The 17714-nt window shown below is 40.1% G+C and overlaps 1 protein-coding gene and 1 non-coding gene across 12 annotated transcripts in view; one reads left to right on the forward strand and one right to left on the reverse strand.

Annotated features, from left to right (window-relative positions):
• The window catches only part of clasp1a (cytoplasmic linker associated protein 1a), a 113601-nt gene that overhangs the window by 78396 nt on the left and 17491 nt on the right, over positions 1-17714 (reverse strand). For all 11 annotated transcript variants that reach the window (XM_028590595.1, XM_028590591.1, XM_028590587.1 and 8 more), the window contains exons 3-4: positions 2109-2187; positions 1193-1296 (exon numbers count right to left, since the gene is read on the reverse strand). In XM_028590595.1, coding sequence (XP_028446396.1) covers positions 1193-1296; positions 2109-2187 — 183 coding nt within the window. The remainder of the gene's footprint in view (positions 1-1192; positions 1297-2108; positions 2188-17714) is intronic.
• Positions 2573-2699, forward strand: LOC114564719 (U4atac minor spliceosomal RNA). Its single transcript, XR_003693817.1, has one exon. It is a non-coding gene; the product is annotated as a U4atac minor spliceosomal RNA (small nuclear RNA).

Here is a 17714-nt window from a genome sequence, read left to right on the forward strand (position 1 = left end):
TTTTTTTCTCACGAAGTGTAATGTTTATTGCACACATGAACCATGACAAAACAAAACACCTATAGCACATTGCGCATCACCACAAGCCTGTAAACATAGAGGCTTCAATGAATAAAGAAAATAAAGTACATACTGGCCATTTAAGTACAGTAGGCTACCAAAAATAGTAACATATAACACAGTGAACAAAATATCTATATCTGAACTCCATGAACATGTCTTTTCATAATTAAAACATGTCAATCAACATGCTGCAGCTACAGCTTCAGTCTCTAGAGAAATGGAGTTTGTCAATTGCCAATTTAAGTACAGCATCAAAAACAGAATGATTTATTAGCACACTCTTTAACTGCTTGCCTTTCATGTCTTCAGCTGTCCTATCAAAATAATCGGGAACGGGTGAATCGAGAACGCAATTTTATTTAGAGGTTGTATCAGAATAGGTTTATGTGGTTTAATTTTCAAAAAACATATTTTTGTTGTACTGCACATTGCTACAGCTCCTCTTTTCACCCTGTGTGTTGAGCTCTCCATTTTAGCTACAATGAGGCATCTTTGTTGGGAGTCGCACATGCTCAGTACCTAGGTAAGGACTACTAGCCAGTCAGAAGCAGAGTATGAGGGCGTGTCACGCTAGCAGCTAGGCAAGCATTATAACGTGTGTTGCAAAGTGACGAGCATTCGTCTCTGAAGTAAAGGCTGGACTACAATAGAGCTGTTTGGAGCAGTTTGTGAACAGTGTTTTCTGTTGGAGATGGTAAGTCCCTTTGCGGGGGACTTTGTACTTTTTCACTTTGTAAACCTATTACATGCACAAAAAAGATATATAACACAATAAAGTAAAGGGAAAACGCCAAAAAGCATAATATGAGCACTTTAAGTAGAATATTGTTGTACTCTTTCCACCTCTAACAGGGGTGGGTTGTGTTGGATCACAATATTAAAGGTTTGAGAATCAGATTCATTATAAGAGCTCAGTACGGAACTTTGAAAGAGCTGTATTTTAACTAAGGCAATGTAAGACTAAGACTGTGCACTAATGGTTATTCAGAAGAACAGCAACTTAAAAACATATTGGCAGCAAATATACATTAATCATCATTGGAAATAATTCAGGCCATGTGCTGGGATCCTAAACTCATGGAACAAATGAAATTTCTACCTCTCTCTGTGTGAGAATGTGTGTTGGTACCTGCGGGCTGGCGGCTTGTTCCATGATCTTTAGCAGCACTGTTTGGTCTTGTTCTCGCACTTGGTCTTTTGAATCTCCCAATCGATCAATAAGGCTGGGCAGAACTGTGGGAAAGAAAACAGGGGGAACACTTCAAAACACTGAATTGAAGAAAAGTAAATCAGATTATCAGTGGGGCATCACTGGTGGGGAGGAATTAATAAAGATGTGAAGAGTGTTGGGTATTTTACACTGTCAAGAAGTGTTGTCTTGGTGGCTTTGTGTTACTAACATGTTTCTTGCTATCACATCATTTACTTACATTTCTTAAATATGTTACAAAAACATTCAAACATAAAAAGGCAAAATTTATGGATTTTATGTCCTTTGGTCGGACAAACCGTCAGGTATCCTTGGTTAAGAAATCTGAATGGTAAATCAATGTATTCTTATTTAAACTTAGTGCAGAAATGGGGAGGAGCAGAGAATGGCCAGCGATCAAAGTGATAGTGAGGAGGGAATGATTATCGAATACACATCCAGCATAATAGAATCTCATTGTTCAGCTATTCAATTTAGAAGAAGGGCAGCTGAATGATAATCAAATCTCTAACCGTAAAAACAGTTTAATTAAATTGAGAAGCTGGTAAAAATCCCCAAGAGAAAGGAAAATGGTTAACTACCAAGAATATATAATGTTTTGGGACTGATACTGCAAAATTTAACTTGACAAAAAGTAACCCTAAAATTCCACCTCTCCTTTTATTTCTATTTCTTTGTTTTAAAAGCTGAATCTTTGAGGCCATAAGAGACACGGGGCTCTGTAAATCCCTCCTTACAAATCTGAGGCACGAGGTTTATAGCTACATTAAGAAAATTATGATAATGTTTACAATACAGAAACCACACAAAAAATATGAATAAATCTGAGTCTGACCTGTTCCCACGTGGGTCCTAAATCGCTCCTGTAACCTTGTCACTAAGGCAGACAACAGGTCCAGGCCGAGCAGAGCCACCTGGTGGAGACACAATTAAACATATAAATACATCTTCCTACAATTTAAAAAAAAAAAATTCCAAAATAAACCACATTGATCCTTACATACAGTTCATAATCACAAATTAATGGAATTATTATTGCTACAGCCATGGCCAAGCCCATGTTAAAGGCTGTATAAAAAACATCTTCTGTTGCAAAGGATTATGGGTATACAGAAAATGTTTATGTTACTAAACTTGTTCTGGGTTTATGGATGACATTGAGGTCCTGCAACATTCACAATATCAGATTGTAAAGATTTGGGCCCTGAAGTAGCACATAAACCCATGTTGAGTCGTGCACCATGACTGTGCACCCTCTGACCGAACATTGATATAAAAGCACAGGCCCCACCCACTGCAGCTTTCCTTGTCTTGGAGTGAGTGAGCTGCTCAATGAATGTCTAGTGAGAGTAGCCCTGCTGACACCGTAATAACACATATGCATCACCTGGGCTCCTGTCCAGAACAAGGTGCAATTTTTGGAAACTTTAACTTTGTAAATATGAAAATAAACAATTAAGGATTACATGTAGTGGCACAGCTTTACTTCCACCAGGTGGCAGTACACTGAACTAACAGTCTATGGAGATAATGCTACAACAGCATGCAATGCCCAAGACAAAACAGTTTTTTTATGCTGTGTGATTTGATAGAACATTTTCTATCTCTGTTGACATAAAAAGCAAATTCCTGTTGTTCCTTTTCATGCAACTGTGTTCTACTCTGTGCTGGGCCTTGTTTCTTCTTCTTTCTTTTTTTTTAAGTTATTTGAATTGGTATTTAACAGGTAAGTACGCAACAAGACAGATCCCAACCCACAACCCACCCTCCCCTGACATCATTTTGTGGTTATAAAAAGGAAAAAGAAACTTCCAGAAACCATTAAACAAATAGACAAACATTATACAGAGCTACACCTAAAGTCATAACCCTATTACAGACAGAGGTGTAACCTTTTTTCAAAGATCGGAGTTATTAAATTAACTCAGAAAACCAACTTTAAGTGAAACAATACATCTTTCAGCCATCTGGCATGACAAGGAGGTCTAGACCCCTTCCAGTTTAACAAAATAAGGTGTTGCATCACAATTGAGCATATTAGATGACCAATTTGCATTGAAACCAAACAAGGCAGTAATGGGTTGCACATCAGTAGTGATACCATATGCTTCACTTAGAGATCCAAACACTGGCTCCCAGAAAGCATGAACGCTGAGGCAGGCCCAAAACGTATGAAACAGAAGCATTGTGCTGGGATTTTCTGCTCTGGAGTCTATTGTCATCTACACATTTGCATGTTATGTTATCACATGCGTCTTTTTCTCCCACTGGAAGAACAGGTAGTGACATCCCAGCGGGCAGAAGGCCCGGTGTCAACAGGCCTAATCCTCAGATCACTCCCTTTGTTCTCTAACTGGAGGGAATTACAGTCATTAGACTGATGACAGACCCCATACAAAGACTCAATGAGAGCTCTGAGAGGGATCAGCAGAGTTTAACAATGGAAACTCAACTTCTACCTTTGAAACTGACCTTAAATCTAGCTTCAGCCCTTCTTAGGAAAGGTCGATGCAGGAGGTCTTTCTAACCTTTCTTAGTGAAGCCACTGGAGGTATACTGTACACCCTTTTTCTCATTCCCTTTCTGAACTCGGGGAAGTTGAGTCACAAGGGGAACATGGCAACAACTGCAGACACTTTGCAGACAGATGGCTACTCTTTTGCTGTCATCTACATACTGACCCCCCCAAAATACAAATACACAGACACACATACACAGACACAAAGACACACACACACACACGGCCCCCCTAAGGCTCTAGACCCAAATCTCACAGACATCATCCCTTCCCAAATCCTCCTACAGACACGCTCAGTTCTCATTTCTACCCCTATATTAGTATTTTTGTTTGCTACATGACTCTGTATCAGCAGACACTAAATATTAAATAACACCAACCTGGCTATAAACACATCGTAATGAGACAGGAAACACATGACTGTGTGGTTGATAAAGATAAACATCTTTTCAAGGATTATCCAGGTTCTTTCACTGCTGGCAGTCTCTCTTTATGCCTCTTTTGTTTTGACTATACAGAGAGCTACCAACCCACAGCCTAAGGTTTTCCATAACCTGACCTTTTCTAAACATGTGAGGCTCTAAGTTATTCTCTGTGTTCTCATTGTTTTCTACAAATCTATTAAATCCAACAATTGCTGTAACTTTCCAAAACTGGCAATCTGACATTTACACACATTTCACACAGGCCATTCAGACGTGGCTTTGAGTGATCTGATTCACTGGCTTTATCTGAGCTATGGGTAGCTCTGTGTATTTTGGCAGTCTTTGTATTTTTAACCATTAGTATTCTGAAAGTATTCATCAAGTCACAGAAACCACTGAGAGTGAATCTTGTTTTTTTGGATGTTATTATCATACTGTGGGCGATGTGGTGGTAGTTTTGTTTCGGTGCTCTGCACAGATCTGACGCCTGCTCTTATCCCCGGCCACCGACACGGAGGTCGCCAGGGAACACCGGTAGACAATAACCTTATTTTTAGTTTAATAAAATGTACCCAAATTTACATATAGGATATACCTACAGACATTCCTCATCTTATGTCACAAAGACTGCTGTTGCTGATTAGAAACCGGCAAGTCTGAGTGACTGGTCAAAAGGGTGGATAAACACATTTTGTTTCCTATACATTTTTCAAAATAAAATTGTTCCTTCTTGTTGTTATTTTGTTTTTTAATAGCTTTTATTATGAAGCAGCGTAATCAGGAAATGTTGGGTATTGATCAGCAACTTAACATGACTCCTATAAGCAAACATGAAACCTAAAATAAAGCAGATACAGAAGCTTAACTTTAAACCACAGATACAATCTTTAAAAAGCACTGAAAGCTGAGAGAGACTTTTAAAAGCCTCTCTTTCTCTCCTGCACAGGTCCCCGGCAACCACCGGTAGACATCCTTATTTTTAGGTTAACAAATTGTACACAAACATGTACGTATTACACACAGACTCAACTGCCGGGCAGAGAAAAGTTACATCCTGCGGCATAGATCATCAAACATTTCTGTGTTAATATATGATTTATGTGACACACACACACACACACACACACTTTCCCCATATGCAAACGGAAATGATGTACATGTTTATTTGCATAAGCTGTCCACCTGTGAGAAAGTAAGCAGTTTGACCTCCTCCAGTGACTTCAACACAGTGACGAGGAGTCAAAAGAAGCCCATTTTCAAACTACAGAAATTACAGGGCCAGAAAAAAGAAAGTCATTGTTTGATGAACAAATTTGGCCAGATTTAAGATGTACGGAAGTTGCAGAGAGTATGCAGAAACTTATTATTGCTGGATCTCAAGGACCAACCTCTGTTGGGGCTAAACAATTTAGATATTTCTATTGTGGTAAGAGTCATAATATTGGAGGGCATTTTTATTCAGGATCCGTACCAAACAAAGATAAAGCACTAGTCCATATTGCAATTCCGATATAATTCTGATTAATTGTTCAGTCCTACCTCTGATCAAACTAACCCACTAACATCAATCCCAGTTCACTAAAACACATGTAGCCTGTTCATCCTGTAAAACTGCTGGAAAAACCAGCAGACCACAGCCTGTTCCTCCGTCTGCCTCTGATGTGGAGGAGCCTTTAAATTAAATCAAAGACTTATCTCCCGTTTTTGCTCACTACCAACCCTGTCATCCCATTACCAATGGAAACACCACACACAGACGCAAACACAGTTGTACACAGACGTGCAAAAGGAAAGGCAGACACAAGTGCACAAACGTGTCGCCATCTTTGCAGTGATTTCCTCTCAATCAAGAGAACAGCTGGGTGTGCTGTGCTTTTCTACAGGGAGTGAACGATCTTAATCCCTGACACAAGAAGACTCAGTTTCCCAAATTAGGTTTGCAAAAAGACAACCAAAACTCTTTCGATATTTATAAAGAAGGAAATTTAACAGCACACAGAACAATTCAAACTGTCTACCCCTTCCAAAATGAGTCCATGCCACACAAACACAGAAGGCTGTAGTTTATTGCAGAGTCCTTTATGATTATGCAGCATACCTGGCCCTCCCTCCCACCCTGCCTGCTTCCTGCTACACAATACTAACTGGATTCTGATTTCTCAGGCGCTTCCATAAAGCTTGGGCTTTGCCTGGACCGGATCTATTTTCAAGTCCAACTGAAATTACACTAACTGTAACTTAAAAACCAAATACTCAAAACCTGCTTTTTTGTATGCAGTAGAGTTGCAGAAATAGGACCAAATCCTTCAGCATGTTTCTAATGCTTCTGCTAAACACCATTAGCTCTCTAGCCTTCAAACTGACAAAAGAAGTGCACTTTCTTCCTGGTTGATGTTTGTTGGTCGCTTGCTCACAAAGCCACAGCACAAGACAAGGCCTATGTTCGTAGATGAGCTAGAAAGCTAACATGAGCTGCGGATTACAGTTGAGAAGTTTACTACAGTTTAAAATCAAACGTAGACAGAGTCACGCCGACTGGTTATTATGGCACAGACAGGGCCATGAAACCAAAAAATATAAAATATACTATAAATTTCTCATTTCTTGGGACCGATTTTACACAGGACTTGCAATTTACTGAACAGATTTACATTCTGTAGCAAAGAAAATTAATTTATGTTCATTAATCAACAATTTTCCAAATAATCATCTTAGTTAACTGGTCACATTTTGCTGCAACTCCTGTGTCACAGTTACCCACAGACATCTACTGTTGGTCAACTAGCAGCTGCATGATCATTTGGAGTCAATACCTTGCACAGGGATAGGCTAACGATTCACAAATTGTTGCGAAAGGGAAGAATCATGGCATGCTCCAACACAAGCCAACATACTGTAGATGTCTGATGACTTAATCACTTCCTTATAGAAATGGTGATGGGTAATTGAGTTGTTTTGCCAGCATTTGGAGACTGCAGCAGTGTCATCATATTTCTGAGGTGTGATGAGCCAGCAGTGACCCCACAGTGACTCAGCTTCATTCAGCAGAGCTCCAAACCCCTGGCATGGCGGAAACTAGACCATGGAATCTACAGTAAACACTCATTATGGAGCACACCCGACAGCGCTAACACAGAACACACAGATACATACAGAGATGAATATAGCACACGGGGAAAACAGGGTTGCGTGCGCACTCACACGCACGCACATGCGCGCACACACACACACACACACACACACACACACACACACACACACACACAGAGACGACACTTCATGCTTGACTTCCTGGACTGAAAGAGAGCATCCTCCTCCAGACATACTGCTACTGATACTAATATCTCTTTCTCTCACATGCACGCTCTCTCTCTATCTCAAATATATTTGATAAAATGTTATTTTAAACTGTATTAGCATGAAGGGGGCAACAAATTAAAGGGGAAAAATCCAACAAAAACTGTCTTAGTAAAGTGTTGGCCACCACCAGCCACCAGAACAGCTCTTCTTGTCATAGTCTCTCCAAGTCTGTGGAAGTCGACTGGAGGGATGGACATCATCCTTTCAAACCAGAACCACTTCTAGATGGTGGTTTGAAGAGAAGAACACACGGATGCATTCGAGTACACACAGTTCGACACAAACACACACACACACACACACACACACACACACCAAGCGCAATCTAATAACAGCAGTAAACGAACACTTCAGCTACATCACATAGCTGCTTCTCAGCAGATGGGACACAGAGTGGACGAGAGGAGGATGTGAGAGGACAGAAGAGAAGCTCAGACACAAGAAAAGGTGCAGACTCAAAAGAGAGAATGAGGGAGGATAGATGTAGACTAGGAGGACTACCATAATCGGATAAAAAAAGGACAGACAAAAGGCAGGTGGGAAGTAAGCTAACATGCTAGTATATAGTGGGCATAAACCTCTTCAAGGTAATTTAGAGTGTTTTTAAATTCACACTGGTTTCATGATCCTCACGGCATTTTGACTGATGACAATTACAAGCCTGCAAGATTTTGGAACACACTTTCATTACGCTGCTTCTACCATGAACCATTAAAAGCTCACTTCCTGCAAAAGTGGCTGGCAAACATTTAGACAGAACTGCCAAGACTTGGCTGGCACTTAGTGCCTATATTGGAACCGCTGTGTAGTAACACTTTTCCTGCTCGACCAGACTCTTTGCTGAGAAACAGACACGGAGACAGAAATGTAGAGGTAGACCAATTCAAAGATTCTTCACTTTCACTCACTGCTGTAAATGTGACTAATGCGACTCGAAACAAAGAGAAAAGCACATGCATGTGATATGTTACATGTGACAGCTACATTTTTGACAGCAACTTGGTCTTTATATTTCTTGTGAGCTTTCTGGTCAAAATGTGCCAGACCGACGTCTTGTTCATTTCTCACCATGTTGTTTCTTCATATTTTGTTGTTGTAGCTTTTTCTCTGGCTAGGTGCAGGCCTTAACAATGGCTGCTTAGCCTAATTCACTGATAAACAGCCACCTGATGACTTTCCAATGCTCACTCTCTCCCAGGAACATGGTTCATACAGCATGTGTTCACCCTATTTTTTTATTTTAGAACCTAGCTAGAATGTGTCAGCTCCAGTGTGATTGTAAACATAGCTGAATCCAGCCTTAACTGTAAAGCTCTGGAGAGATACAGTAGATGTAACTTGCACCAAAGCCACCAGATGCCAGGCAGATTCTAGTATAGTTACTGTGGCACACTTAACTATAGTATTTTTCAAAAAGGATATCTTTCAGGCTGGTAGATGGCAGAGATATTACATATTGTACCTTTCAGTGTTTATTTTGTAGCAGTTTCGGAGCAAACCACTCTAAATGTGTCCTAGAGGTAAAGATGTGGCCTATCAGACGGCAACCACGGGACAGACAGCGCCGTGAGCTGAGGTGCTCATGAGTCCCATTTGTTACGGGCAGAGAACTAAAAACATCAGCAGCAAATCAGAGAAAAGAAATGGATACCTATAGCTATCATAGGGGAAGCAACCACATTACTTTTTTAAGATATTGTTTAGGCATGTTATGCTTTTTATTTAGACAGAAACAGAGAGGAATGAGGAGAGAGAGTGGAAGACTTGCAGCAAAGGGAAACGCACCCTACCCAGGGGCCACCGGTGCGGGCTGTTTTAAAGAGCGCGCGCACACACACACACACTCTAAAAGTCATATTTACATAATGCTTAAATATAATAGTACTACAAGGACATTCAACTTTCAAGGATAATAAAACAAACACGTTGCAGCAGGTTCCAGCTGAGACCTGAACTCAACTGAATTTTGGTTGCTGTATGCAGTTTTTCTCGACTGAATTGCAATATTTAAGCCTCTAACACACAGTTAGTGTCTGACGGTACCTACAATGCCATGGCACCTGCCAGACAGGATAGAGGAGGACATCACTCTGTAGGCAGACAACAGTCTAAATGAAAGTGGCAGCAAAACTAACGTGTCTACCAAAAACAACTGTAGGCAGAGAGACAGCTGACTCAGGATATCAGGGTTAGACTGCTCACGGAAAACAACAAAAGGTGGAGGGTGGTAGTCTGTTCATGGCTGACGAAGGTCAAAGAGATGCATACCTTTACCATATTGTGGTATATGAAGATATTAGAAATAAAATATCTAGGGCAGCAACTTACGATTATTTTCATTGTCGATTAATCTGTCGATTCCTTTCTCGATTAGTTGTTTGGTCTCTAAAATGTCAAAAAATTGTGAAAAATGTGGATCAGTGTTTCCCAAAGCCCAATATGACGTACTCAAATGTCTTGTTATGTCCACAACTCAAAGATATTCAGTTTACTGTCACAGAGGAGACAAGGAACTAGAACATATTCACATTTCAGAAGCTGGAATCAGAGAAGTTTTACTTTTTTTCAAAGAAAAAAATACTCAAACTGATTTATCAAAATAGTTGCAGATTAATTTATAGTTGAAAACTAATGGATTAATCTTTGCATATATCTCTACATATATCCATATGCATTTTGGGATAATGACTTTAGAAATATCACCTACCCCAAAACATTGGGTTATCTTAAAATACCCAGTGTAGATAAGAGTAACTAAATCTTGGGGAAATCTGTGAAGAGGATATTCTGTGAAGACTGCTCACATTTCAGAAAGCATAGGGACCCTTGTACAGTGTATTGAAAATGTCACCTTAGGTTAACGGAATCACTGTTGTCGCTTTAATTCTGTTCTTCAGTTTTTTTCATCAGATGAAAAAATAGTGCTTGTGATGAGAAGGTTCCTGGTTCAGTGCGGTTGGGAAAGTGAATGACAAACGATTTGTGCTAGGGAGTGGTTGTCAGTGTGATTAACTTTTAATGTGCTAAAGTGAAGTATCACACTGCCAGTAATACATGCTCAGTCACTTTTTTATGGTTAGACACTGCAGATACAAAAATAAAAGAAACATTCACAAAGAAAAAAAGTGAATAAGTACAGTATTACTGCCACTCAACAGGTCACTAAGGTTTCAAGCTTTTCTAACTAAGTATTTACAACATCTGTTAAATCAAGCCAGCAATATTAGGGTTACTGCACCATGTGTGTTGTCATGGAAGAAGAAGCATACAAGAGGAGCAGGAAGTCAAAGATCTTAAATATGGTCATATCAAATAAAATGGGGTCTCTCTATTTCCCCAAATAATCCTACTCATCCCTATCACTTTTCCTTGTGTCTGAGGGCACCGGTGCATCAAGTAGGAGCAGGTATACTGTATCAGGAGCACAAGTGTTCATGCTAAGTCCAGCAGGGCTGGACTGGCCATCTGGCTTCCCGGGCATTTTCCCAGTGGGCCGACACACTTTTGGGCCGAATCGCCAATATAAATAGGCCTTTTTTTATTTTTTGGCCGGGCCGGCCCATAAAGAACTCACAGCGGCCCATTGGTTAATTTTCTTTATTGGCACTGGCCTGACCCAATCAAATCCAGGAACCCCACTCCAGGCCGCAAATTTACGAATCCCACTATGGCCACGCCTCCCGGCCCTGAGACACAAGCTGTAATTATGCTGGAAGTTTAGCATTCATGTTAAAATGGACAAACGACCACTAAAGTGCAAGGGAGGTGCAGAGAAATTACAGGAGAAAAAGATTAAGAATCTACAGGTGGATTCCTCAAAATGTGCCAACATTTCTGATATGTTTGGGGCTGTAGTAGCTGCTTTAACATCAGCATTACCTGAAGCAAAGGAGGAGGAGAGGTGGCTGGCTATACAGAGAAGCAGACAGAGAGTGACCATGACAGGGCCATGTGAGTGAGGAGGAGATGGAAGAGAGAGTAGATGACGATGTGGTAAGGAGTAGGCAAATTAACAGGGACTCTCAGGAAGGAAGGAAGGGTGTGTGTGTGTGTGTGTGTGTGTGTGTGTGTTAGGGCTGGGCAATATATCGATACTATATCGATATCGTGATATGAGACTAGATATCGTCTTAGATTTTGGATATTGTTATATCGTGATATGACATAAGTGTTGTCTTTTCCTGTTTTTAAAGGCTGCATTACAGTAAAGTGATTTACTTTTCTGAACTTACCAGACTGTTCTAGCTGTTCTATTATTTGCCTTTTCCTCACTTAGACATTATGTCCACATGACTGATGATTATTTATCTAAAATCTAAGTGTGACGATATTTTGTTAAAGCACCAATGGACAACCCCAGAATATCGCCGCAGTATCGATATCGAGGTATTTGGTCAAGAATATCGTAATATCTCATTTTCTCCATATCGCCCAGCCCTAGTGTGTGTGTGTGTGTGTGTGTGTGTGTGTGTGTGTGTGTCACGTCATAACAATAACAAGCAGTTTGGCTGTAACATTAAAGTTAGTGGCTGTCAGGTAACCTAACTGCTTAAGCTTACATTGAAAATGCTAGCGGTTAGCCTGTTGGGTAGCTGAAAAGTCTGTGTGATTTATAAAATCTGTGTTGATACAAGCATCAGTGTTCCTTGAATGGCTTAATTAGCTTATCTTGTGTTGGTGCTCTTTTCCAGGGCATATACGCTAGGCTTTATTGTAGCTTTTGGGAAGGGTTATGGTTAGTATTAGTATTTAGCAGACACTTGTGTCCAAAGCGACAAAATATGAATCTTACAATAGTTAAAATTAACAGTGAACAGTTTTTAAAAGTTGCTAAGCCAATATTAAGCAAAATAGTAATATTAACAATAATGGCAATGCAATATCAAATATCAATAATAAAAACAATAAACAAATACCATAAATATACAAATCATAACTCTAAGAATTAATTCATAATTTAAGTGTAAGATCAACAGATAAGTCTTCAGACCCCTCTTGAAGGATCCAAATCTATCACATGAACGTAGAACACTACCATAGAACGTACGCAGATTTTAAGAGGACTGTCTGCAGGGAATGTGTCTGACCAATCACGGTGGGTGTGGGCCACCTGGGCCAAAAATGCCAGGGCCGATTTTTTGTCCCAGTCCAGCCCTGGAGTCCAGGCTGTTAAACACTAATGCGGGTGTAAAATGATCCAGGTCAAACCAACAGATCTGTGTTGTTTAGGTGTGATAGATGCAATTTGGAGCAAATGTTGAAATAAAGACCTTGATTTACCCACATGCATGTCTCCACAAGTAATCATGTAAGGCTGCATCAAAGTGCATTTCACAGCATCTTAACACAGAAGAAGGACTTGTAATGACATAATAGAACCATAATTACAAGTCACAGAGATTCATGCTAATTCCCCATGTATGTTAGATTTTAGGTTTACAATGCATACAGGGCTTTTCATTTTAATTTAAAAATTGCAATTTTGACTAAAGCAATCACTAGCTTCCATGCTAGCTAACTGTATTGGCAATGTACATGCTGAGTAGTAAAGCACAGGAATATGAAGACAAGCAGAATGTCTGTATTGTACAATATACTCTTTTGTCCATGACACAGTACTCTTCCATAATGCTCATTTTGGACCATGACAGAGCACATTAGCTATACAATCCAGTCAGTGGCTCCCTTCCTATGCTGACTCGGCAGAACAAATAGCCAAAACTGATAACAGGATACGGGTGTTAGAGATCCAGTGGGCTGACATGGAAAAGGACATGGACAAGAGCAGATCAAAGGGAAACTGACTGGGCAAAAAATACTCCTTAGAATTTCAAGAGTATAATCCCAGAATTATACCAAGTGTTGCAGGGTAGTTGTCTCATCACACATTCCTCTGAGGATGACATGTATGCAGTTCCCAATAGGTGCACATGAACAGCAGCATGCAGCATCCTGGGGTAAGTCGGTGTCACTCACGCACACTTTACTGATGCACAAATATGCCACTTTCCTTTCACAGCTAGGACAAAAGAGATTAACATAAATTCTATGCAACTGGATCGTCCCAACTACTAGAGTCACTCACGAGCAGGAAAAGTGCCAAAAATAAGGGCCATGTTCAGACTGACAATAATGCTGCAATTCAATAGGATCACTATGTACCTTTTTGTGTTTAATTTCATTGTATCACTGGTAGCTTAATAGTGTTAATTTTGTCACCTATTTTTAATTTAGTCTTAGTCTTGTGACAAATGTCCTTGTTAGTTTGAGTCATATTTAGTCATTCACATATCTTTTTTTGTCAACTTTTAGTCGACTAAAAGTCTCGTCATTTTAGTCTAGTTTTAGTCAAAAGAGAACTCAAGGTATCTTAGTCAAGTTTTAGTCGACTAAAAGTCTCGTCATTTTAGTCAAAAGAGAACTCAATATATCTTAGTCAAGTTTTAGTCAAAACATTTTAGTCTTTTTTTAAATAAATTATTTCTGAGATTATTTCTGATAACTATTTCAGTCAAATAGTCATATAAAAATAAATTATATAAAATTATATAAATATCAAGCCTCTTCCTTATTTCACCAGTAAATTCCTGTTAAATGACAAAAACAACCACTGAATAGGAAACTGGTATTTTACAATAACATTGAACCTTTGCACAAGGCTGGCGAGGCGAACGCAACATATTAGGGGTGGTATGGTTCATGAAAAAACATCCGAAGCGCTCGGTCCACTTGTCTCGGTTCGGAGCGCGTGTGTGCCGCACGGTTTGACGCATACGCAATGTAGCGTCGTGCCTGTCAGGTGCCCGTATGTGACCTCAGACAGCTGTGTTTCCCTTTCGCGCGAAAGAAGAGGTGTGGACAAGTTACCAACAAAACCTACAGCGAAAGACCGTGCAACATTTCAGGCCGTCCTGCCAACCTGTAGGCTATACTTTTTAACATCAATGTACTGTAACGTAACGTCTCTGCAGCAGACGGGGCTGCTCATTTCTCCCCGCGACTGGCACACACACACACACACACACACACACACACACACACACACACACACACACACACACACACACACACACACACACACACACACAGTGGATGCAGGAAAAAACGGAGATGAGACATATACAGGAGGACCTGACAGCTACGCTCGTTATTGTAAGTGCAATGATGAGTCCAATAAGTAGGCTACTTTACGTATGACTGTGTGTCTCAGCCCAGGCCAGGATAGGAAATTAACTAACAATGTAAACTGTTTTTATGTTTAACGTATTCTGACTTATAGACAGAGCTTTAAGAGTTCCTCTCTTTTTCTTTTAAAGGATACATTTTTGTAAGAACTACACTGAAGTTGGCAGTTTGATATGCAATGGAAGTTATTTCAATTGATATTCTGTAATATTTCAATCTTCATGTGCTAAAAAGGCACATTCCTGTAGATGGCAATACACATGACATTTTCCTTTTTTTTGCCAAATAAATGAAAAGCATTTGGAAATCATCAATGTCTTCCCTCTTGCTGTATCAAAATCTCACCTAGCTTTCCTCAGAGATGGTCCCAATAATGTGCTTAAAGTCAACTCAAATTCAGTTTGTGCATGATTACATGATATAACTATATAATTATTTAATACTGTATCCTACATTGTGGATAATTAAGCTATATATCATATGCTGAAGTATATTTCTGGAGTGTTAAAGATTAAAAGAAAAAATAACAAGATCCGTACAGAACCAAAAACCGTGACCCTAAAACCGTGATATGAACCGACCGTGGGTTTTGTGAACCGTACCACCCCTACAACATATGTGTTGTTTTTCAGACAACGGCAGATGCAGACTGTCATACGTCCCCCTGTTGGAATCCTCTCCAGTGAAATACAGACAAACCTTTACACCGTTTAGCTGTCAGCATTTTAACTGTGTTTACTCCAGCTGCTAGCTAATGGTAGGCTAACGTTACCTCTATTATGTTTTTTTTTTATAACCAGAGCAATCTACCGTAATAGAAATGGGGTCATTGGGCTTTGTTTTTGTTTATATGTATCTACGTTCAGGTAATGCGTTATACAGCCTCATAAAATAGAGTAAGCACCTTTCAGGTGGTACTGCAAGCATTAACTCAGAGTTGAACAAGGTTGGGCTTTACTAAAAGAGCTTGCTGCTGTTGATTCATGCTGTCCTCTTGCTGATACTGGTAACATGCATCCATTAGAAGGTAGGCATTTGTATACTGGTCCGCAATCAAGTGTTTCAGTTCAGTCTAGCAGGTAATAAGCAGATCACAGAGGTGAACTAGTCACTGTTCCTAAGGCTGGGTATCGAATTCAATACTTTAAGGAACTGACTAGAGCAAAACCTCACTGGAAGTCTAAGACTGCAAGACCTTGCTTTTGGAGGTGTGTGCCCAAAAAAGTGTATGCTAACCTATGGCCCTATTATCACCAACACACTGACCAACTTTAAAGAGCTGGAGGAGCACCTACGATACACCAATAAGTGGCATTTGAATACCCCAATATGGCACAATGCACACTTACTGTCTGGTAACAAACCCTTTACTTGTAACCAGTGGAGTGACAGAGGTATTTATACTTTAGACCAGCTATTCAATGATGAAGGTATGTTAAGTTTTGAAGACCTGAGAGCTAGCTTTGAGGTCCCTAGGACATCCTTCTTCCTTTATCTTCGCTTAAGATCAGCCCAGAGATCGAGTCTGAGACTCGGACTCGAGTCGCACTTACAGTAAGTCGCACAAACAGCTGACTTCAGACTTGACTCGGACTCGACCCAAAAGACTTCAGACTTGACTCGGACACAAGCTTTGAGACTCGTCAACAACCTGTTTTCATGCAATTATTGCTTTTTAAATCTAAATTTATTCATGTATTTCTATTTTCTTTGGCGCATATACGTTGGGGAAACGTATGACAAGCTGCATGTCCCCTGCCCTTTGCCATAATGTGCAATGTAACGCATGCAATATGCCTTATGTGCACGCACTCACATATAAAAAAAATGCTTTGACGATGACGACACCAAGTCCTCCCGGAGTTGTGCCTTTTGTCATTAGTTTTGCTTTCAATAACTTCGTAAACAGTGGCAGTAAGCCAACAGCTACATACAAGGTGTGTTGCACCAAGATAAATGATGCCGGATCAACAACGTCGAACTTCATCAGGCATCTCAAAACGCACCCAGATAGATCAGTCACTTGCTAATGTGAAAGAGAAGTTACATTTAGCGTATATCAATAATAACATCAATAATATCTGATGTGATAGGATGTCGAATTCCTACTGACACAATTGTTTCGTTACTTAATGATGACTCTAAATTGGGAGACAGAAGAAAGTTTGGCTAGCCGGCTCAACCGCAACCAAAATAATGACACAGCACTGCTCAGGCAGTGAAAGAGCTGAGGGGTAAGAGAGTTCAACTCAAAGACAGAGAGCAAGAGATGGAGAGAGCAAGCATGTGAGTTTATGTTCTTTCATTCTGGGTCTGCCTGGATGTTTGCATTGATCACTTAAGAACATTTGTTTATTCTGATATATAAACACAATATCTTCATACTAATAACAATACATTAAATGTTACATTACATTAAACTGAGACAGAGGTCTGATGAGAACACAACACAAACTCACACACTGATGCTCAACTGATCAGGGCCTGCAGGTTTTTTTTCGCAGGGAAAAAGGCTGCTATTCTCATAGCTGTAATGTGCTGTGACTCCTGAAGGGATTGGGATTTGGCCCAAATAAGGAAGAAAAACTAATAGTAAGTGAATTACATGAGCATGTATGGCTTCAGGTGTGATCTTGTCCTCGGTGTGACCTCACCTGATTTTATTTGTTTCAAGCCACGGTGAGAAAGGTAAGACTGTTGCACATCTGCATTTCATTCCTCCTTGCAAGTGGGTGGCATGAGCATGTCATTTACAGTTGTGTCACCTCCCGTATCACATATCTATACACACATATAGACTCTGTAGACTCCCATCTATAAATGCTGCCTTTCTACATTACAAAAGAGGCATCAGTCTAAAAAAAAGACTCAGGATATGATACTGCATTGCCTGTAATGGCCCCAGTGGGGCGCTGATAAGATTGATTGGCCCCTCATTCACCTCTCAGTGTGC

This window comes from Perca flavescens, chromosome 11, assembly GCF_004354835.1.
Source record: "Perca flavescens isolate YP-PL-M2 chromosome 11, PFLA_1.0, whole genome shotgun sequence".
NCBI lineage: Eukaryota > Metazoa > Chordata > Actinopteri > Perciformes > Percidae > Perca > Perca flavescens.